General features: G+C 38.3%; 1 protein-coding gene across 5 annotated transcripts in view; it reads right to left on the bottom strand.

Moving 5' to 3' along the window:
* Positions 1-22,869, bottom strand: part of SLC12A1 (solute carrier family 12 member 1) — an 88,788-nt gene extending 65,919 nt beyond the window's left edge. The window contains exons 1-6 of one of the 5 annotated variants that reach the window (XM_047738584.1): positions 22,780-22,869; positions 20,976-21,608; positions 9,842-9,976; positions 9,614-9,689; positions 4,737-4,832; positions 417-556 (exon numbers count right to left, since the gene is read on the bottom strand). In XM_047738584.1, coding sequence (XP_047594540.1) covers positions 417-556; positions 4,737-4,832; positions 9,614-9,689; positions 9,842-9,976; positions 20,976-21,395 — 867 coding nt within the window. In that variant the 5' untranslated portion in view covers positions 21,396-21,608; positions 22,780-22,869. Of the gene's footprint in view, positions 1-416; positions 557-3,516; positions 3,613-4,108; positions 4,205-4,736; positions 4,833-9,613; positions 9,690-9,841; positions 9,977-20,975; positions 21,609-22,779 lie in introns of those variants that run through there. The other 4 variants (XM_047738583.1, XM_047738585.1, XM_047738587.1 and 1 more) reach the window with 4 other exon arrangements.
* Between the last annotated feature and the right edge of the window lie 467 nt (positions 22,870-23,336).

Raw genomic sequence — 23,336 nt, 5'->3', positions numbered from 1 at the left:
TTGGAAATCGATACCCATGGTAGTAATATTGCTGCTGATAACAGCATCCAGTATTTATCTTTTGTTTCATGTTTTACACAGTGTTTCATGTATATTATCTGTACTGTACCACATTTCTATGAAATCTATAGAACTGTATTATTAACCTATATGATAGATTTGAGAAACAATGTTCAGATGAATGGAGGTTCTGGCCCTCTCTCTGAGAATCTCTCAGCTGATCAATATGAGGGCCAGAATTTCAAGCCAGTTCTGATGCCAAGCCTAAAGCTCCTTCAACTATATCCAACTTCCGCCTTCTACCAAATAAATCTATTTCCTCTCATCCTGCCATAATGATATCCCCTAGTGCCCTGAAAAGGCAAATTGAACTGAATTATCTTACGTGGCTGAAGAAAAGAAAAACTTTTAATTACCTTAAGAAGATCTACTACTGTTTCAGCAAATCCCACCACATACATGGCAACAGCCACGGCATTGGCAAAAGCAAAGATCAAGCCTATAGACCCACCGAACTCGGGCCCTAAGCTTCTGGAAATAAGATAGTAGGCCCCACCTAAAACAAAAAATGAACATGCTTTACTCTGAGGGATTTAGTTTCTATGACCAAATAATTTTGAATAATTTTTAAAAGATTTTATTTATTAATTTGACAGAGATCACAAGGAGGTGGGGGAGGGGCGGTAAGCAGGCTCCCTGCTGAGCAGAGAGTCCAATGTGGGGCTTGATCCCAAGACCCTGGGATCATGACCTGAACCAAAGGCAGAGGTTCAACCCACTGAGCCACCCAGGTGCCCCAATTTTGAATAATTTTTATTCTGATAAAAATTGCAACTTCCCAATGATTTTGAGACTCTTGTATCACTTTAATGAATAAGTTAGCCATCCTTTCTTTGTACTCTGAGAACTATAATAGAACACAGTAGAATTATCCTGATTTAGTAAGTTCTGATTTACCAAAAGCCAACTATATTCAAATTGTATACAAATAAGACTACAGCAAACTTAAAAAAAAAAAAAAGACTACAGCAAACTTTACTAAAACAAAATGCCTTGCCTTCTAAAAAAATTTGTTGGTAAGTTCAAATCAATAATGTAACCAAAGTAAAATTTTATATTTGAAATTTCCAGGAGCAGGCAGGCCTAGGCAGAAAATGAAGTAGGTGAAGTTTATCATTGCTGTTCTAACTTCCTTACTGGTGTACTTTTCTTATATGTATTTGCTGCATTAAAAGGTGTCTGTTTATAGGTCACCTGGGTGGTACTGTTGATTGAGCACCAACTCTTGATTTTGGCTCAGGTCTTGGTCTCAGGGTGGTAGAATTGAACCCATTGTTGGGCTCTGCTCTCAGCTCAGAGTCTGCTAAAATTTCTCTCTCCCTCTGCTCCTCTGCCATGAAATAAGTAAATTAATCTTTATAAAGGGAGGTGGGTATCTGATTATCCACTCTATAAATTGGAATTGGTTCTCTATGTTTTTAGCTCAAGAAGGCATGATTATTGGGGCGCCTGGGTGGCTCAGTGGGTTAAGCCGCTGCCTTCGGCTCAGGTCATGATCTCGGGGTCCTGGGATCGAGCCCCGCATCGGGCTCTCTGCTCAACAGGGAGCCTGCTTCCCTCTCTCTCTCTCTCCCTCTGCCTGCCTCTCTGCCTGCTTGTGATCTCTCTCTGTCAAATAAATAAATAAAATCTTAAAAAAAAAAAAAAGAAGGCATGATTATTGCCAAATACCCATATGTGTAAGGGGGTGGCAAAACAGAAGAAAGGTAGGTTTGGAACAATTGCTTCTCCTTTGGACCTTGAAAAGATCGTTCGATATGTGTCTATGAACTTCTTTCTGTACACATGAAAGACTGAGCTGCCCTGGTAACTCCTAGAGGGTAGTGAGAACAGGTAAAAAAAGACTAGGTGTTGATAGGCCGAGGTAGCTAGAAGCTCTGACAGACTGTAGGAAACTAATGACTTCCTATACTGAGCTAGTCTTGGAGGTGGGCAGAATTGGTAGGGGAAAGACACTGAGGGGCGCCTGGGTGGCTCAGTCATTAAGCGTCTGCCTTCGGCTCAGGTCATGATCCCAGTGTTCTGGGATGGAACCCTACCTCGGGCTCCCTGCTCCACAGTAAACCTGCTTTCCCTCTCCTCGTCCCCTGCTTTTGTTCCCTCTCTTGCTGTGTCTCTCTCTGTCAAATAAATATATAAAATCTTCACCAAAAAAAAAAAAAAAATAAAAGGAAAGACAGACGCTGGACAAATATATCTTAAAACAAAACAAAAACCTATCTTTTTTAAAAAATTTATTTATTTGACAGACAGAGATCACAAGTAGGCAGAGAGGTGGGGGGTGGGTGCTGGGGAAGCAGGCTTCCTGCTGAGCAGAGAGCCAGACTCTATCCCAGCACTCTGGGATCATGACCTGAGCCAAAGGCAGAGGCTTTAACCCACTGAGCCACCCAGGCACCCCCAAATACCTATCTTTTTTTTTTTTTTTAAAGATTTTATTTATTTATTTGATAGAGGGAGAGAGATCACAAGTAGGCAGAGCAGCAGGCAGAGAGAGAGAGGAGGAAGCAGAGCGCCTGATGTGGGGCTCGATCCCAGAACCCTGAGATCATGACCTGGGCTGAAGGCAGAGGCTTAACCCACTGAGCCACCCAGGTGCCCCAAAAAACCTATCTTTTAAGGAAAAGGAATTTCCTCCACTGTAGTAACTCCTTTGGGTTAAAGGGTCAAAGCTCTCTTTGGAAATGTAACCAATTATCTGGGTGGAGTGAATCACCTCCTTTGTCTAGAGGTCGTTAAATAAATTAGCTAGCCAGTTACTTTGGCTTGGTCAAAAGGAGAGAGAGGGGCAGGGGAAGCTGTGAGTGGGGTTGTGTTTGTGGGAGGGAGGGTGCTCTTAAAAGGCCCTGGGTAGGGAAACCTGGATAAGGTCCCCAAGTTGCAGCCCCAGGAGCCAAATAGAATGGGAGGGGGAAGACAGGAATTAGAAGCAATGATAAAGCTTGCCCTCTTCATTTTAGGCCTAGGCCTACGCCTCATTCCTGGATGATTTAAAGGTAACTCTTTGTTCTGTTTAGTTCTTTCTATTTTCTTCTGAAGGATCTTTTCAGGCCTGGGGGTCACTGGGCATGTCCTGTTGGGGAGAACTCAAGGCTTACTAAACCGGGAGTGTTGGCTGGGGTGCTGAGTGGGCCTGGGAGAGGGCCAGCCGGGCACAGCTAAGGCACAAAGAAACCATGTATTTTACTGTAATTCTTTATGCCTTCTTTCTAGACACCTAGTCACTCTCTATAAACATGTTTAATCACAGGAAACGGGTCAAAGAAAACCTTCTGGAGATCTCTTAATTTTAGTTGAGAGAATTTTGCCTTGATGTTTACATTTGGGTTAGTTCATTTTACTTTAAAACTTTGGGGACTAATTATGAATATGAAAATTTTACTTCCAACATTAAACCAACTGTAGACTTTACTCCGTAAGCCAAGCTTATAGTCATAAGTAAATGAATTGACTTACCTCCTCTTACTACTCCATTTGTGCAAATAGCGGACATAGAAATACCTGTGAGTGTTGTCACCACCACACTCAGGCCGATGATGATGACTCCGAGACCTGCAAAATCCCCCAAGAAAGGAGTTTGGCTCCAGTAGGTCAAGAGGTCACCAGCAACTTGAGGAGGCAGCAGTCTGCGTCTTGTCACAGAAGGGTCTGTCTCCCCATGAAAAAACCTGAAATGTTCTAAAAGATCCCAGTCCATGAAGGTCTCAGAAGCACCTGAAATGTACTAAACTTTAAAGCCGAAGCCACGTCCAGGAATCATTTCCCCAGAAACACTGGCAAGAGGATTGCCGACTGGCCTGAAAAAGAAAACATTCATCGGAGGAATTTGAGCACCTGGAAACTATGAGTTGCAGGAGGGCCCTCGAGCTCCATTAGAGGCGATCCCTCTGGCGCGGACCAGGACTGAGCTCACGGTACCTTAGGTTTCCTTCTGCATCCGGCGTCAAGAACAGTGGGCTCCTTGCTTGTTCCAGTCAAAAAGAAATATATAAAAACTTTTCCTACCCATGGCAAGCGATGAGGACATTAGGTATCTTAGAAATGTTACCTCCACGAACAAACCCGTTAGTCGCTATTGCAGAAGTTGACAACCCGGTAATAGAAGTTACCATGGTGGAAAGAAGAATTATGAGAACTCCAAGACCTGTTAGCAATGAAAGATAAAAGACAGTACATTTTACTTTCCTTACTTGGGTTCCCTATTGCTGCAAACTACACTGCCTCTGATGTAAGTTTTCACGTCCATGCCTTGGGCCCCAGTGGAGTCGCTTTCTACTCGGGAGAAACAGGCTTGCCTGGCATAAAGATCAAGTCCGAGGCCTGCTCATTACGATGAAGGATGGCTTCCAAAAGTAAACACAATCTAAAAGGTGCCCTGGAAAGGAAAAGTTGACTTATGCTGGTGTCCTGGGAGAGAAACCACCCCGGCTGCAAAAAGAGAAAACATGACATTTGACTTTCTCTATTGCTCGAGAGGAATCTGCATGAGAGAGTTGGGGGTTTGACAAAGGTTAAATCCTTCCCCATTTTTCTTGCATCTGTCTTGCCTGGTGGAGGAAAAAAAGGAACCAACTTGGATTACCTTTGAAAGCACTCCAGAAAGGTCAGTGGTGAACTATCTGAGCCTGTGTTGCCTTTACCTTACAAATGATCATGCAGGTCACAAGTCTAATTACCTCCTCTGACATATCCATTTGTGGCAATAGCAGAGGTGGATAAACCAGTGATACCAGTCACTGTCACGGCTAAGCCGATGATAATCACACCAAGACCTCAGTTGAGAGAGGAAAAATAAAGGCAATTAAACAGTGGAACAATCCATTAGATCGTTTACATAAAAGCCAGCAAGTCTAGGGTAATCACCAAAGGACCATATTGAAATTAACAAGTTGGCTGGAAATCACCAGAGTAAATGCTCAGCTTTGAAGTTTTCTGCCTGTAGCAGCACAGATCCTAGAAACTGAAGAGCTAAGATGTGCAGCAAAAATTGCCCACAATTGAACAACGATGGCTGGTCAAAATTTGACAGAACCCCATTTTTTATGCTGTTCTAGATACCTACAAACATAACAACTGGTCCATCCAATTCCAAGCTGCTCATATAACTGAACAGTAAATGTTCCTCCTTCCAGGTGACTCTCTTTTCATGTCCATTTGGTTATGTGGGAGTGGAAAATTACATACAATATAACAAGTTGTTCATCTGGCAGATAAGTAAAGTGGAAAGAATCAAATGGAACTATATTCATTTATTGGCTACGCCACCTCTGGCAAGTTACTTATTTTCTGAGCCAAACATGGCAATAGAATTAGAAAGGAGACACGTGTAAAGTGGCCGACACACTGAGTGGCCCTGCTTTTTTGGCCCGTGTCCACAATAGTTACAATAGCTATTGTTTATTGAAAGTCTACTATACATCCAGCCAGGTGTCAGGTAGCAAGAGAAATGCAAGGAACAAATAAAATGAAACGAAAAAAGCTGCCCTCAAGCAACTTACAGCACAGAAGAAGGCCAATGATTCTAGGAGAGAGAAAGTGATAAACCGGGATTCAGAGAAAGGCACGGCTACTTTCAGTTTCAGGAAGGACACAGTCAGGATGATACCGAAGGGTAGCAGAATCTGCCACCCTGAAATGTACCCCTTTAGGAGAAAAATTCGTTTGAGCTAAAGGCAAAAGGAAAAAACCAGATACTTCCCCCTATTTGCCTAAAAGCAAGACATAAGTTTGTAAAGTGGCTCCACTTTCCTCTACAGCAGGAAGGACTGAAGTTAAACATCAGAGCCAATTCTAGACCCTTATCAGCTGGAGGAGCACCAGAGGAACCTGCATAATGAACTCTCCTGATTTTCCAGTAGTCCCCACATGTGTCTGCCTTCCCACAATCTGCCACCCTAGAAACTCAGTCCTTTCCCTTTGTCTTGTGACTTCTCTAAGAAAATCTTGTTCTCTTGTTAAAATGCTATGTAAGCCCGCTCCTTTGAATTACTCATTGCTGAGTCTTTTGTGTGTACACACAATGTGGAACTTAATAAACTTGTGAATGTTTTTCTCTTGTTAGGCTGTCTTTTGCCAGTGTTGCAGAAAGAAGTTTGGGGGCACAGGCACTGAAATCCCCCTGGCTCTAGCCAGAATGCCATCCCCTGGGTCCATTTGGCATTCTCCGTAATTGTTGGTGGCAGACTCTCTTGTTCCCTGTTAGATGAGAGGCCGTGATCTCTTTGGCCATGAGAAGGGGAAGTGGAGGAGAGGAAAGACAGACAGAAATGGAAACAGGGCACTGGAGCCTGCCTCTTTTGAGCTCCCAGCTATATCCTGGCTCCAAAAGAAGTCTCGAGGCTATTTCACAGTTTGAAGTGCAGTAGGAAGAGGCTAACTATAAGCCTGAGATGTAAACTTGGACCATATTGCTTCGGACCCTACAGACAAAGTTCGGCGTTATAAGAAAGAGTTGCACTAAATTCTTCGAATCTGTTGCAAGGGATCATCTCTACATCACCATGTGGCCTCAGTTCTTTGTACCCCTACAGATAATTTCCTCTTATCTTTTGCACACTATTTTGCTTCTGATTTTGTTTTATGACTTTTGATGTCAAATGTTTAGCTGACCTCAGCAACTTTGCAGAACTATATAGTTTGCATTTCAGGACATTAAACCTACTCTGATTACTTCCTTACCTTATTTTCCCTTTGCTTCTATTTTACTAACAATTCTTATTTATTCTCTTACATTGTATATATTTCTGTAAAACATTTGAAATCCCAGAACAAACCTTTATACATTTAAACGGTGAGAGATTTACTTTTCTCTCACAATCAAACATAAAATCCCAGGGTAAGAGGCAACTTCTGGAACATTCAGTTTGTAGTTTTCTCCAAGAGAGTTGAACCATCTGCTCCAGGAAAGACCTGAAATGTTTATTAAAAATGCCCAGACCCACAGGGTGCCTGGGTGGCTCAATCCATTAAGCATCTACCTTCAGGTCAGGTCGGATCGAGCCCCACGTTGGGCTCACCCTGGGAACTACTTTTCCCTCTGCCTCTGCCTGCTGCTCCCCCTGCTTGTGCTCTCTCTCTTTCAAATAAATATATAAAATCTAAAAAAAAAAAAAAAAAAAGTGCCTAGACCCACTGAGTTTGAATCTTTCAAAGTGAATCCCAGGATTCTGTGGTTTTGTAACCCAGCTTTCCAGGTCCATCTTAGGCACCCCACAGTCTGGAGACTACTGCACTACCCCAGCCTATCTCAATTTGTATTGCTTAGACAGCAAGGTTCTTTGGCTTTATCTTCAAAGAATTGATTGGCAAATAATTAATCCAGCTCCTTCATTTTGAGATGAGAAAATGAAACTCATGGAGTATAAATGACTTGCTTCAGGTCATACCTGTTTCATACCTTTCTTCCATGCCTGATGTTTATTAGAAACTATCTTGTCCCAGCCAAAGTCTCTGAGACAGAGAAGAACAATTCAATGGCATTAATGGCTTATTCTACTATTGGCTTTTAGGGAAGAGAGCCCAAACTCATGGCCTTGGAGCAGCTACCCAAGGGCTGTAGCTACTGTGACTTGTGGCTCCAGCTTCCTTCTGGCTTTGTTCCCAGGATCTCCTCTAGAAAGTGTATTCAGTCTTTTTCCCCAGACTATCCCCACAACATGGAGAAACTACTGGGATTTGCTTCTTTTCTTACCCAATAAAAGGACTCCACATGGGACCCAGAAGATGACTTAATCAACTCATTTAGCTTTAAGTTCACAGCAAAGGCCAGTAAAGCTGAGTAAGGGTGGTAATAAATTTCTACAACTCACTAAAGTCTACTTTCTGAGAACTAAAACAATGACAAACAAACCTTCATTCAAAGGAAAACCCGCTAGACACCCACTTAAAGTAGGATATGACTACTTAAAGAAAAAGTCCTTATTAAAACAATGCTGATATCTGAAAATAGAATACAGTTTAGCAGAAGATGGGGTTCTCCATATTTTACAATTTTATAATAAGCGTGAAACTGAGAAGACTAATGTAAGATCTGATTAAAGTTCAGATTATGGCCCAAACTCGTGGATGTTAAATAAGTTGCATTAGAAAGAATTACTCTTGCCCTTGGCTATGCTCACACCTCCAAACAAAGTAATGTTGCTTGATGATCTCAATAAGTTACTAAACTGCCCTTAAAAAACTAATTTTGCATGAAGCCCTGGAGCGAACACTTGGCAATGCTAAGATGCAGATTTTCCATGGAACAGCATACACTTACTTTGGGCCCTGTGGCTGTAAGCATTCATTTGATATGCATCATAAAGCTGGCAAGCAGCCCTTTGTCAGGAACCCAGCAGTTGCCAAACATGAAACGTGGAAACGCTATGGGAACTGGTTCCAGTGTTTCAATTTACAGCTCAGCCCTTTCTTGTTGCGAGTTAGTCTGCCGGTGATGCTCAATATGTTTTGAGGGGCAAAGGCAATAAATAAGGACCAAGTACCTTTGAATGTGAATTGAGGTACATTCTGGAGCAGTTATCTAAAAGCTCATTTGAACCTCTACGGTCTTGATACGCATGATTTATAGGTGTTCTCCAAAAGGGATCTATAATATATTTCCCAAAATATAGAGGAGAACATCATTAATTTTTATCACATTGAATCAGGAACTTTGATAAAACTCAAACAAATTTTTCATATAAATTTTACCAGTATATTCTAGATTAAAAAAAATGTTTGCCACAGGAAATGATATTTTAAATAAAAGACCATCTTTAAAAACATCACATAATGGTGTGGAAAGTTGTCAGCATTTGGTGTCAGAAGTGAAGTGTTCTCTGAGTATAGAATAAAACAAACATAGGTGTTTTTCCTTTTAGTAACACAGTGTTTGGCGATAATAGGCACTCAATTGATGTCAAAGGGATGGTGAATTATACATTAAAAATATTTAAAAAATCAAATAATCACTCGAAATAATTTCAACATCATGCATTCTCCATTAGAAAAATTAGTAATAGTTATATATGTTATCTTAGTCATTTTATCTATTATTTTTAAGCCTCTATCGGGCAATATTTTATTAACCTTTGTTTTCTTACCACAGGTTACTGAAAGTAACACAGTTATTTTCTTTGGAAAATGTTCAACTAATTCAGCATTAACCTGGTCACATTGTTACCACTTTTCCCACCAGCTGTTTTCGTTGAGTGAAATGTTGCCAGTAATCATAAGGGAGATACACAAATGTCAGTATGTCCCCAAATATGAATAGTACTATTTCAAATGTATGTGTCTCTCTGTATCTGTACACCTAAAACTTGAGGGAAAGTTAGAAATATTTGCCTGAGCATTTATCTGGCAAGCGAGCTGGAAAATTCCAGTCTCCCAGAAGTTAACGCTTCACCTTTCCTCTCTGACAAACATCGTCAAAGAGGCAAAGGGAAAGAGCTGGAGCGCAGATTATTTCTGTGACCTTCATCTCACATTCAGAGTTAATGGTCAAAACAAGTTGCGAATGGAGTTTATCACTGACACTGAAAACTATATGTGGGGCATGGGGAAACATGCTTACCAATTCCAGCTTCTCCAACGATCCAGGAGAGGCGAATGAAGAGCATCACACCCCAGATGTTCAGCATGCATCTTACCTGTGGATTGAAGGAGCATCAAAAGGGATGTGAGACATGAGAGTGGGGCAAAACCCAGCCCTCTCCATAATTCTGGTGTCCAGACTTTGCTAACCCTGAATCTCCAAGGACACTGAACAAACAGATATTTGGAAACATAGGAGCTTTCTCACCAGCACACCTTTCACCCATCCGAACTTCACAGCACCGGCTTTATCCTCCCCTTCCTTGTTTTCGGCTTCTTCATCTCCAGGCATCCCATCCCCGTTAGCAACCCTGTCGGCGGAACCTGGCGCCACTGCGACGTTCTGCGTTTTTACAGGTAGCAAAAGCATAATATTTGGTCAACACAGGGACCCATAAAACTTTCAAAGGCAAATCAGGACAACTGACACAAAATTTTAGACACGCGCAAAAAAAGAAACATATTCTAGCATTTGAATAAATTTTTTTTTTTTTTTTTTTTTCCCCTGGGAGCTGATGGGTTTGTTTTGTGAGTGATTTCAAGCACAGCAAGACTGCGTGGGTGGTAAAGGAGCTTGGGCAGTTCTACTGGTGAAAATATTACCTTAAAAAACCAGTTAGGTTTGGGTACATTTAGAATACAAAAAGAACAAAGGAGAAAAAAAGAAACTCAAGGCAGGGTGCAAAGCCTATCGAAGTGAATGAGGGTCTTTGAGGCATGGTAGGAAGTTAATCTCATTGATGCAGACACTCTGGACTTCTTTCCATTAACCTCCCTGGGCTTCACTTTATTTACTTAAAATAATGATAATAAAACTTCTCTAATCATCATCTGTAAGAAGATTGAATGAAAGAACACACAAAGCGTTTTTTTAAAAACAAGAAGAAAAGGGTTACAGATCTAAAGAGATTTAAAGATGTTATCTGGTGACAAGAATGCTATTCCTGTAGAGGAAGTTTCTTTTAGATTCGATATGTCTTTGCCTGAAAATTGCTGGATGTGCTAGTAGTCTTGTACAAAGGGTAAGAAGTCTCATGACTGACTGACTACTAAAAAGGTAGGTTGAGTAGAAATAAGGAGGAAGTTGTATAAAAAATGTCAAAAGCTTATTTAGTGTTTTTTTGTGACCTGATTTTGAAGACATTCCTTGTCAGTAGGATGATCTGAATTTAATGGGGGAAGAAAATAGCCCTGTTTCTCGCAAGAACAAATCTAATTTCTCTTTTAGATATGACTTTGAATACTTTCAGATGCAGCCACTTAATTTAGCCTATCTGGCACCTACCTGACTCTGGCACCTGAGTTACCCACTGAGTTCTTCAAAACAATCTTATCCAGTAAGGGGTGGAAACCACTGGGGATGTCTTTTAGATTCAGCACTTAATTACCATTATTAAAGAACAAGTTTATTCTATTTAAGTGCTCTAAATTAGTTTAAAGCTGGGACGACCGTGTTCCCACATTACTAGTTAAGGAGTCTCAGACAAGGACAATTGTTTCCCCTCTAAAATGGGACTGGTGTGAAATAAATATTCGGTATCTATTATAAGGACTTTATTTGAAAGTGATCAAAATTCTTGTCCTTACTATGCTCAAGGTTTATTGCTTCTTTGGGCTTTGATGTATCATTAACATACCCACTGTAAGCTGACTCTAATTTGGGCTATTTGCTCCAAGTGACTGACTTCTTGTCTCCATGTTCTTCTACTGCTCTATGTAAATAAGGATTTCCTCCAAGTTTGTTTTCCCACAAGATTTTTTTCATACTAGTACGACACTTGGGTAACCAGTGCAATTCAGTTTGGTAAGTCATGGTATATATATATATTTTTAAAGATTTTATTTATTTGCGAGAGATTGAGAGAGAGAGAGAGGGAGGGAGGGAAAGAGCGCACAAGCTGGAGGAACAACAGGCAGAGGGAGAAGCAGGCTTTCCGCTGAGCAGGGAGCCTGATGTGGGACTCGATCCCAGGACCTTGGGATCATGACTTGAGCTGAAGGCAGACGCTTAACCATGTGAGCCACCCAGGTGTCCCAGTAAGTCATAGTATATTAACTGGAGGATGTGGGCTACTTCCCCTCAATGCTTGCCAAGAGCCAACCATAAAGCAGATCCTCAAAAAAGAATATTGAATCCATAAAGTGAATTGGAAGACCACCTGATCTCTACCATTTAAGAACAGATGACCTCGTTTCTTATTCATTTTTGCCTCCTATTTCTTTTCTCTTCCATCCCTATTGGGTATTTCATTTCTCATGGTTTCCTCTGTGTAACCCACATTTGCAAAAGGGAGGGAGAAGAGAATGAATCTCAAGGCCGATCATCTTACTGTTTTTCCTAAAGAACTGGGAGTAAAATTCAGTGAAATGAATAGTTAAAATTTAGTCTTGAATTCCCCGAGGAATATCTTAATTTTAAGCATCCCCAGTCCCTATTTGCACAGAAAATTGAAAACTGACATTATATGGTCACATCAGAGTAAGATACGGTTAAAAAAAAGTCCACAGAAATCGAGGCTGAACGAGCAAGGCAGAAACTGATTATCTATACCAGCTAGAGATGCAAGTCATGTGTGTAATTCAAAAATTTCCAGTAGCTCCTTCTAAAAAAGTAAAGGGAAATTAAAAAAATAACTTGGGTTCAGATTTGGACCCTCAAGTTTTAAAAATATACTTAACTTTTGAACAATATATTCTTTTTTTTTTTAAAGATTTTTATTTATTTATTTGACAGAGAGATCACAAGTAGGCAGAGAGGCAGGCAGAGAGAGAGGGAAGCAGGCTCCCCGCTGAGCAGAGAGCCCGATGCGGGACTCGATCCTAGGACCCTGAGATCATGACCTGAGCCGAAGGCAGCGGCTTAACCCACTGAGCCACCCAGGCACCCTGAACAATATATTCTTAATGTTTGCAATTAATTCATTAGCTATAGTGGCATCCCATCTTGGAGGAGGAACCTGAAAATGGACTGTTTTAATAATATATTTAATAATATATTTTACTTAATAGACTTCTATAAAACATTATCATTTCAACATGAAAGCAATAAAAAAATTAATGAGACATTTTACATTGTTTTTCACACTACGCCTTTGAAATCTGGTCTGTAGTTTACACTAATAGCACATCTCAATTTGTACTAGCCACAGTTCAAGGGCTCAAGGGCAGCAGGTGGCTGGGGCTATCCTATTGGAGCGCACCTGTCTGTACACTGCAGTCTATTACAGATGGATGAAGAATTTGAGGTTTTTCTCCAGGCAATTAAAAATTCTATTTTTTCTCTGAATGGATTCTATACTCATAAGGCAGCTGAGTGATTCATATGTAACTTTCATTTTCCATAACTAGAAAATCAATGAGAGCACAGAATTGAGGAATGTGTTAAGATGCCCATGAATGTTGAAGAGATTATTTGGTTAAGAAATTCATTTATTTGACTTGGTTTGAGAAAAACTTTTAAGATTGTCAATATTCTAGTTTATCAAGATCTCATGGCCAGACTATCAACAGCTACTCATTCAGGGAGAAGGCAATTTCCTTTTCCTCAGTTAATTGTGGATCCCATGAGACAGAGCCCCTAGCCACTTGCTTTTTAAAGGCAATCTTGGGAATAAAACCCATGTTTTCTGAGTAAACCTAAACATGAGGGTTTGGTCCAGGAAATTGCTTTGTTCCTGGCTGAACTCCGGAGTTAACTGTGACCCTTACATCTGGATTAATGGGAACACCAATGATTGTTTTAAAAAAAAAAAACAAAAACTTACAAAATAGGCTAAAGGATGAATAAGATATTTAAAATTTCTCCTTAAATAGACATTTCTATCTGGCAGATGCCCTTCTGAGCACAGTTTAATAGTTCTTCAATTTGTCACTAGGACATCACAATATGAAGCAAAAGGACTATTCTATGAGGGCACATCGGGAACTCATCATATATGGAAGTTAGTAAGGCCATAATTTTTAAAAGCTTCAGAAATAGAGCCAATGTAGGATGTTCTACTCTTTCTTAGGTGAATATTTTCAATCTCCTAGAGTTTCAAAGTTTTTAATATATTTATGCCATAGAGGGGGAAAAGCTTTAAATGTATATTTCTTCTCTTGACTATAAAGGACTGTAGTGAATTTTTAAGTACAGAATCCATTTCCATTGCTTACTCTCTTACAGGAGCTGAAAAATCACTGCACCATATAATCTAGGAGACTTGGAATCTGGTTTCAGCTATGCAATTAATTCAGGGTGTGTCCTCCAGCAAGTTACTTAACCTTTCCTGGATACTGCCAAGGAGAATAAATCCAATGGGTTTTCTGAAAATCTTGCTTTGAAGTAATTTACTCTAAGGCAAAATCATTTTTCTGTGTTTGTCATCTTCTCTTCTAACATGGCAAAGCAAAACTTGGTTTCACTCTTTAATAAATGTCTCCTTTGTAAGCCCATACAGCAATTATAAAGTCAACTTATCATCAAAGTACTGAAAAGACTGGGTCGAGTGTTTGTGGGCACTTGATGGCTGTGAGCTATAACCAGTGGCTGGCAAGCTTCTGGCTGGTGCATGTTCTTGAGACCAAAGTCTCAAAGACTACAAATTTTATGATTGCTGCCTGAAACCAGTTTTTCCCTCATACTTTGGATTAATTTGTTTGTTCACACTCCATTACCATAAATGATGACCCACCACCTATCGTAAATGCATTTTAAATTGCATAGCTTTAGGGAGTGATTATTTATTTATCGAAAGTTTTACCTGCGCATTAAGTATTCGAGAAGGTAAAAGATGCATTAGGAAGAAAGAAAGAAGGAAAGAGAGAGAGAGAAAGAGAAAAATAAATAAATAAATAAATAAATAAATATGGGCCATTTCTCCCCTCCAATACTGATAAACTAGTGAAGTTTCAATCACATAAAATCTTTTATAATATAATCTTTAATATAATATGTGTGATTTTTCAGACCTCAGAAAAATGACAAATACCTTTCTAGCTATCATTGAGAAAGAAAGAAATAAGTATATTTATTCTTTAAATTCTAACTAGATAATATTTGCTACTATGCATGTTTTTAGGTTTCACCTTTTAATCTCAGGACAGTAGAAATCTTATCCCATCATTGAGAAATAGCTCCATAGATGTTTAGGACTACATGATTCCCTCCCAATTGTTTTAAACTTTCTTTTATTATTGAAATATTTAAATATTTCATGCAGTAGTGGGGAGAATAAATAGATCTCATGTGCCTATCACTCAACTTCAACAATTACCAACATATGGCCAATATTATTCTATTTAAACTTCTTACAACCCTGGGATTTTTTAAAAACCAATTCCAATAAGGATCAGATAATTCCTAAGGTTCGTTTCAGAATGAAAAGCACAAGTCTAATCACACGTCTGTATTTTATTGATCAATGTTATTATGGTTGTACATTACTAGCCCTTTATGATAAAGGGGAGTATTTTAAATTTTGAAAATGAGGGTTTTTTTTTCTTGTTTTAACAGTTACTATACACCATGCCTCTCAATTACTACCAATGGTCACAATTTGTAATCACAATATTTTTACTGTACCTGAAAACACATAGCTCACACATAAATTGACATATTTTTAATAACTTAGGCCAAAAGGTGGCTATTGTGTGTAATAAAGAGCATAAGAAAATAAAACCAAAAGATTCTTAATATTTTCCACATATACTTCAAAGGAACTTCTGCTTTACTCACCATCTATTACTGAATGCTAAAGACTACAGCTAAAACTTCTAGCAAATATTAGAATGAGTCTTTAGTTGCAGATTTTCACTCCAACCAATATTTTAGGCCACTGGTCCTTACCGACCTTCAAAGCATTTATTGCCTCAATTTTCATGTCTATTTTATTTGGCTTGGTGATATTTCTAATTTTGGATACCCCCAGTCTGAACGCTAAAGTTCCAAATTTGAACTTCGAAACACTTTAGAAAATATTATTTTCCAGAGAATGCATTTGTACACTTTTGTTTTTTTATAGACTATAAACATTTATACATTGGTTTATGTGGTTTAATGTTTGCATATTTGACTACATTTTCTTTACTTCTACCCATAACAATGCCGTTTGACATATAAAATAAATTCTGGAGAGTAGATATCAAACCTCTTTAACTGACTTTATACAGCAGCTCTTATAAACAAAAGCTTAATAAATGCTTTTGATGATGACAATGGAAAGGATTGAGACCTACAATTAATTCTGTAGGAGAAGCAACATGATCTTTTGGCACAGTCCCCAAGTAAGGAATCGGAATCTCCTGTTCTGCCCATCAGGACTGAGAAGCAATTTCTTCTTTGAGCTTGAATTCCACTATTTCCTATTTCCACTATTTCCTATTATTATTATTCCTATCACTATCCACTATTTCCTATTATTATTATTCCTATTATTATTATTCCTATCACTATTCCACTATTTCCTATTTCCTAATTCCACTATTTCCTATTTCCAAAGTGCTAGGGGAGAGCAGGCTGAGGATGAAAAGTTCTGAAAAAAAACATGGACTCTAGAGTCAGGCAGACATGGGTTCAACTTATTAGACACATGACCTTGGCTTCTTGACCTTGGAAGTATACTGACTTGAGTTTTTGTTTTCTCTTCTAAAGGATCCATAGGATTTTATGAAACCTTTGCTATCTATAAAATAGCAATAATAACATTAGCTACCCTGAAGTGTTGTTCTAAGGATTGAACGAGAATTTGCCAAGTGTGAGCATCCCATATGATACATAAAAAAATGCTCAATAAAAAGTTTGTTTTTACACCAGAGTGTGTGTATTGGTTTTTATTCACAAATTGCTTTTTCTAATGCTTTTTATTCACAAATTACTTTTTATCGATGATAGCCTAATGGCCCCAATGTGAAGTCACTCCATTGTTTTTGTTTTGGAAGAGTTTGTAAATGGTTGGTTTCCTTAAAAATAATACTTCTATCTTAATTTTTATAGTATTTTATACTTTTCATAGACAGTTTATTTCAATAACATGAGAACGCTGACTTTGATTGAAAGGCTGTATATTTTCCTGATTTCTATATAATTATATTTTTCTGAAATGCTGACAACAATGGTGGTTAGTAAGGCTGAAAATGAGTTTCATTTTGGTTAGCTCTGTAGTTAGGAACTGTGTACGAAAAGGTAGCCAGAGGATTATACTGGACACTAAAAGTGGAATTATTTTTACAAAATAAAAATAAGAGATTAAACTTGTCAGATGTCCAACAATCATTATACATGTTTTGATATGAAAAGAACTCCAATGTATATTACTTAGTGAAAGTAGTAGCATGCAGGACAATGTGTAAAGTATGTTTCAATATGTGTTTGAAAAAAAAATTACAGACAGAAAATTAGATAGATAGGAATAGAGACACATAAATATATTTGTATGTTTGTATAAGCATAGAAAATTTCTGGGAGAATTCATAAGAAATTGCCAGTAATGATTGTCCTACAGAGAATAACTGAAGCTCTATCTTAGATAAGAGACATTTCATTATATATATTTTTAGTACTTGTTAAATATGTTATCAGTGCATATTTTATTTTTTAAATAAAAATCAGCTAATATGAAATTATCATCATTATGATCAACAACCATTTATTGAGTTTCTAACAATTGTAGGCACTGTACTAAACTTTGCATGCATATAAACTCAAGTATTTACAAACATCCTACAATATCAGTTGAAATTATGTAGCTTGTATAGTATTGCAGAGAAAGTAAAGGATGGAGTCATTATTTTCCTGCTTTTGACTAGTTTTTGGAAATCCATAATTCATAGCCACCTATATAGGCATTTAGCTCTTTACTACACAGAAAATGAAAAGATTTCTTCAACTCTGATCGCAAATCATTGGGATTACAAATTTTGTCAATATGTATCACTCCTAGAGTTTCAGTTAAGGTAGAGACTTAAAATAATGTCTTTCAAACCTATTTTTCATTTCAACAATAAGGAAAACCTTTCACATTTTTTTTTCTGACTTGGAAGTTGTAACTGGGATTTGCACAAAATCCAAATAGTTTCTGTCTAAATATGTTCTGTCATGTAGTATGAATGTATGATTCCCATATGGCTTTTTAAAGCATTAGAATCATGGGTACAAAAAAAATGCCACTCAGGTGCCTAGGTGGCTCAGTTGGTTAAATGGTCATGATCCAGGAGTCCCAGGATCGAGTACAGCATTGAGCTCCCAGCTCCACGGGGAGTCTGCTTCTCCATCTGAACTTCTCCCCTCTCATGCTCTCTCTCACTCTCTCTCTCTCAAATAAATAAATAAGATCTTTAAAAAAAAAAGTCACTTGTATTATGTCAATTGGTTTCCACTTTTAAATTGTTTAGGTAAACATTATCATTTATAATTTTTTTGCATACAAAATCTGTGATGTGTCTGAGTATTATTATACAGCGTTTGCTCTATTGATCGTTCTAGTTGTAGTTTGAGAGACCACCATAAAAACGTCAAGGGCCACAAGGAGGGAGCAGCAAACATAGCTACATTCCACTACACGTCCTCATCTATTATGCTGTAAAGCAGGGGAAAATAGAATCAAATTCACTAACAAAGAAGAAAGAGATGAATTGAAGAAGGCCTGGATGGTTCATGTTTGATATCGAAGGACAGCACAGAAGTAGAACATGTGGAGAGGCAAGCGGGGCCCTACAATTTTAGAAACATTAGAATGTGTATTCCACTGTTGTATTTGAATTCTGCTCCTAGTTTAGCTATGTGGATATTTCCGTATGATTTAATCAAGATGAGTAAGATCTTGGTAAGTAAGGGTCGAATTCATAAAAAGAGTGACTTATTACTATACTCGTTCATTGAGAATGATTATTCAGGGCATTGGGCCTAAACTTGATTTTTTTTTTAAAGATTTTTATTTGTTTTTTGACAGAGAGAGATCACAAGTAGGCAGAGAGGCAGGCAGAGAGGGGGAAGCAGGCTCCCCGCTGAGCAGAGAGCTCTATGCACGACTGGATCCTAGGACCCTGAGATCATGACCTGAGTCAAAGGCAGAGGCTTAACCCACTGAGCCACCCAGGTGCCAATAAACCTGATTTTTTAAAAGAAGTTTTAATTATTTTAGAGAGAGAGAGAGAGCAGAAGCAGGAGGGGCAGAGAGAGAGGGAGAGAGAATCTCAAGCAGATTCTGCGCTGAGATCAAAAGCCACCACAGGGCTCAGTCTCATGATCCTGAGATTCGGACCTGAGCCTAAACAGAGTCACATATTTAATAGACTGAGTCACCCAAGCACCCTGGGGCCGAAACCTAATTTTTAAACTATTTAATTTGCTACTCCTTGTCGCTGAGAAAAAAGTGTTTGAGGTCAAGGTTCAGTCCTTTATCTCATTTCATCTTTTCAGAAAGAATATGATATCCCAAACAGCTGTGCAATCTGTCAAATATAGCTTACTTCATTTCTACCCTGGTCATTCAGATGGCTTTTGAACAACCAACCCGGCTATTGTTCTCTGAGAGGTTTTCTCCCCTAACACAAAGATTGCCTTAAACTGTGGCTTTGGGAATTGTAAACAAGCTACATATCGTGCTCAGTATCCATCCAAAGAACAATGCGAGTTTGCTCCATTTCCTTTTTAATGGAATTAGAGTTTTATTTTGTTCTGTTGTAAATTAGGAGAGGAATGTGAGTGAGAATATTTAAATTTTGATGGCAGTTTTGTGAAAGATGCAGGTTTTAAAAATTATCATGTGTGATGAGGTTGATTGTGGTAGGAGAGAATTTCAGGTCTTTTAAAAGGCTCATTTTCCTTCTTCAGAATAAGTTGAAACCTCTTTACAAGGCTCTAAATTTCTTTTTCTGCCCTTCCCGTATCTTGAAAACTTCTCTCCTCTTGCAACCCACTTCTCCTTCTTTGCCTTCTCCCTTTCTCTCTTCTTCTTTCCTCTCTCCTACACGACGCAAAGTGACACCTCAGTCTGATTTCGGGAGCTTCAAATCAACCTCCGTCTCAAAATTCTTAATGGGGGCTGCCATTTTTTTCTCACATTGTCACCTTGCTAACATCTTTTGATGAAAATGTCAAATATCTCAGACAAAGTCTAAATCTTATATCTGTAAAGAAACCAGCCTTTCAGCCCAGTGTTTGCCAATATGGTACATGGGACAAGTAAGGCTTGGTGGGGAGAAGGGATAGGGTTACAGAGTTCACAGCATAGTCTCCCCTCAGGAAGTCTCTCAGTCTCTGGTGGTAGGATGCAGAGTCAGGGATGCTGGGAATAAGGCGAATAAGTTTTAGAGATGGGTGTCCTTGTGGAAAAGAGAATGAGCAGAAACTAAAGGGAAATCTTCAACTTTATCAGCATCTTTCTTGAGAGCAATATTCTAAGACTCCCCAGAGTGGGTGATCATTCGATGAGGAAAAAAAATGTTAAATGAATGAATATGAAAAGAATTGTTTCAGTCAATTTTTTCTTTTACCTCAAATGTTGAGCAAAAGTAAACTACATTTGGCTATGTGACAGCTAATTATTCTTTTGAGCAAGTAGTTATATCCATAAAGAATGATATTCATTCCAAACCCTGTTCCAGAAGAGCAGAAAGATAAAGTGCTTCAACCTATTTTAGAGCAAGGTATAGAAGAAGAAATCTACTGAGTTTATAACTGATTGCTACAAGATTAGAAAAAGTGCTGCCTCATGCTTCTAGCAGATTTGGGAACCCTGGCTATATTCCTTAAATAATGAAAAGTTTAGCCATGTCTGTTGCTTCTGTACTTAAATTTAATTTAGTTAATTTTACGTGCTTAAGAGCATTCAGGAGCCTCAGGCAAAGTTTTGAAGAAGAAGGGATAAAATGCTGAATCTTATAAATCTTTGCTCTCTCTTTAAAGAATAAATATAAAATACCCATGTGCTCCAAAGGCTTGCACCACGGTATGAAGTACAGCAAGGGCCTGTGATTGTTTCTTTTTTTTGCAACAGCTGCGGAGGCCTTAATACTAAGGTGAAACCAGCTTAGTATTTAGCTTGACATGTTTAACCAAGTGTGCATTGAGTAGACGATAACGGTAAACAAGATACGACACATTGCCTAACTTTCAGAGCTAATTTTTTCTTTCTCTGTGCTCAGTCCATGAACGTTCGTGAGTCACTTCTGTGTATTTTCTGGTTATCGGGAAGTAAGGGGGCGCCTGGGTGGCTCAGGGAAGTAGGGACAATCATGTCAGGAAGAAAGGTGGTTCGGAATAGACCCCTCCACCAGACATGGTGACATTCAGTGTGTTCTTAGAAAGCAGGAGATCGCCTGAAGGAGCAAGGGAGGACACTTGCCTGTGCCCTGAAACTTACCTTTGCAAGTTGCTCGTGAATCTCAAGCAGGCTGGGTCGGTTGACCTTGGGCCCACTGATGCTACCGGTGTTGCGATAGTACTCAATCTTGGGAACGGCATCCACCGTGTTGTGGCCAAAGGTTTGTAGGTAGTATGTGTTTGTGTGAGAATCGTAAGCATGAAAACTGGCATCTGTTTTAGCATTTTCTCCATTTTGGAGGAAATTGTCATAGCACTCCTGATTCCCAGGCCTAAAGCTGATTCTGAATCTGTTATGGGTTTCATCCCCAAAAGAGGTTTCCTCATAATGTGGAGGGTCGGCATTGTTATCCACAGCTGCGCTGCTTTCATGGCTCTCGTTTATGACATTAACTTGAAAGCGATTGCTATTCCCTGGCACTGAATCCAGAAATATATTGGAAGAGTTGTTCAGAGACATCTTCCAAAGTGGATTTTTTGTTCTTGTTTTTGTTTTTGGACTAGGCTGTCTACTTTATGGTTGCTTTTTTTTTTTTTTAATCTATGTCTTTTCTCCTCAAAATAAACGCTATGTGTTTACATTAGGGAGTTCCTGGCTTTTGTTTTAGAAGGACTCAATAAATAGATTCTTGATGCATTGTCTCCTATACAGTCTTCAGAATGTTCTTCAAAGCTGTCATTGAAAAAGAAAAATAAACTTGTTTCAAGAAATATAAATACATTTAAGTAGGGATGGGACTATGAGGGAACAGTTTTATGTCACAAGACATACAATTTTAAGTTCGTTTTATTAAAAACTACCTGTCCAGGAACTTTAGTCACCTGAACAATTAAATCCCATAATAAATAACTGGGGAACTGTTTCAGCAAACCTAATTTTCAATGCAGTCACTAAACTGTTATCTGGGTTTGTAGTATTTGTTTAGACTCAGTGCAGTTGGATTTAACATGATTTTAGAAAAGATATAACTCTACCAACTGAGTACAGTAAGAGCTGATGAGAATAGTCTCAGCTCTCAGTCTGAAACACAGTTCATTGACCGTACTAAATGTTGAAACTGCAATCTATTTTATTATTGCTATGAATACATATGACGTGATAATGATAATTTTATTATATGATGATTGTAAAATTTTAAAAATATTTTTAAAACTTCTAAGAAATACATGCTATTAGTTTATAAAAATACATCCTGTGAAGAAGATAGCTTTGTAAATTTCTGGATTTTTTTTTATATTTCTGGATCTTTTACTAGCCTTTTTTTTGCTCGTACATTTATATTTTACAAATGCTATCATGGAACTTTAAAAAAATATATAAATATTTAGGATAAGGAAATAAATTTCTGTCCTTAATAAAGTTGTATGCTATATAGGTAAAAATCACGCCCTATTGATTCCCTTTAATGAAATAGTCTCAAATACATAGAAAAGCTTATATTTAATCATGAGATAAATAGATTACATAATCCCTTTACAATCCATGAACCCATCTTAGAACATTCTTTAATTAGAATAATATTTCTTTATTGATACCTTAAATTTTGGCTTTTTAGAAAAACAGACAAATACAAACAAAACCTGCCTCTCTCCTAAAGTTCTTAAGCTATTTATTTGAACTAAAAACAAAAAAGAAAGAAAGAAAGAAAATCTTAACTTTAACTTGCAAATAAACTTTTATGGGGGAAATTATAAGTGAAGCTGTCATCTCTTTAGTTTTTATAGAATATACCTCTTCTTATTGTAGTCTTCAATGTCTTTTACTTTTACTCCACTCCTCAGAATCTACCTTATGACATAATATTAAGTGTGATTTTTACCCCACCCAACAGTGTTTAACTTACCACCAGAAGAAGGAGAGTTCTTCTCAGGAAATATTACCTGTTTCAACATCACCCAGACATATATGGGGCACTTAGCTTTCAGCCCAGAATTGTAGGCTTCTTCTCATTGGTTGGAATCTTCCTTGAAAGAGATGATTGAGCAGTGATTGGTGTGGGATCAAACTGTGGGCACTGCCCCGTCATTAGCCCTGAGGAAACTTAAGTAACGCCTCAGCTAGTAACCAGTAGTAAACCATTAATCCGTTTAGATAGGAAGTCATATAAAGTTTCTTTAATTCATAAGGGAGTTGGATTGCTCAACAGTAATCATCCAATAAAATATAAGCGGTGCTTCGGTCGTTCGGTGCTAAGTAAATTGAATCCCATTGTCTTCACATGATTCCTGGTGACTTCCTATTGTTTAGCACGTATAGCAAAATCTAGGCTTCCAGAGATAATTCCTATACTTTGTAACTAGAATATGGTATTTGAGGTCATTTTATCTTGCTTATAGAAGATATTAGCTTAATTCTTCTCTGCATGGGAAGTGAGCAGATTGAATGTAGACTCAGTGATTT

The sequence above is a fragment of the Lutra lutra genome, chromosome 7 (genome assembly GCF_902655055.1).
Source record: "Lutra lutra chromosome 7, mLutLut1.2, whole genome shotgun sequence".
Classification (NCBI taxonomy): domain Eukaryota; kingdom Metazoa; phylum Chordata; class Mammalia; order Carnivora; family Mustelidae; genus Lutra; species Lutra lutra.
The sequence above is the reverse complement of the archived record's forward strand: the minus strand, read 5'-3'. Positions and strand labels throughout refer to the sequence as shown.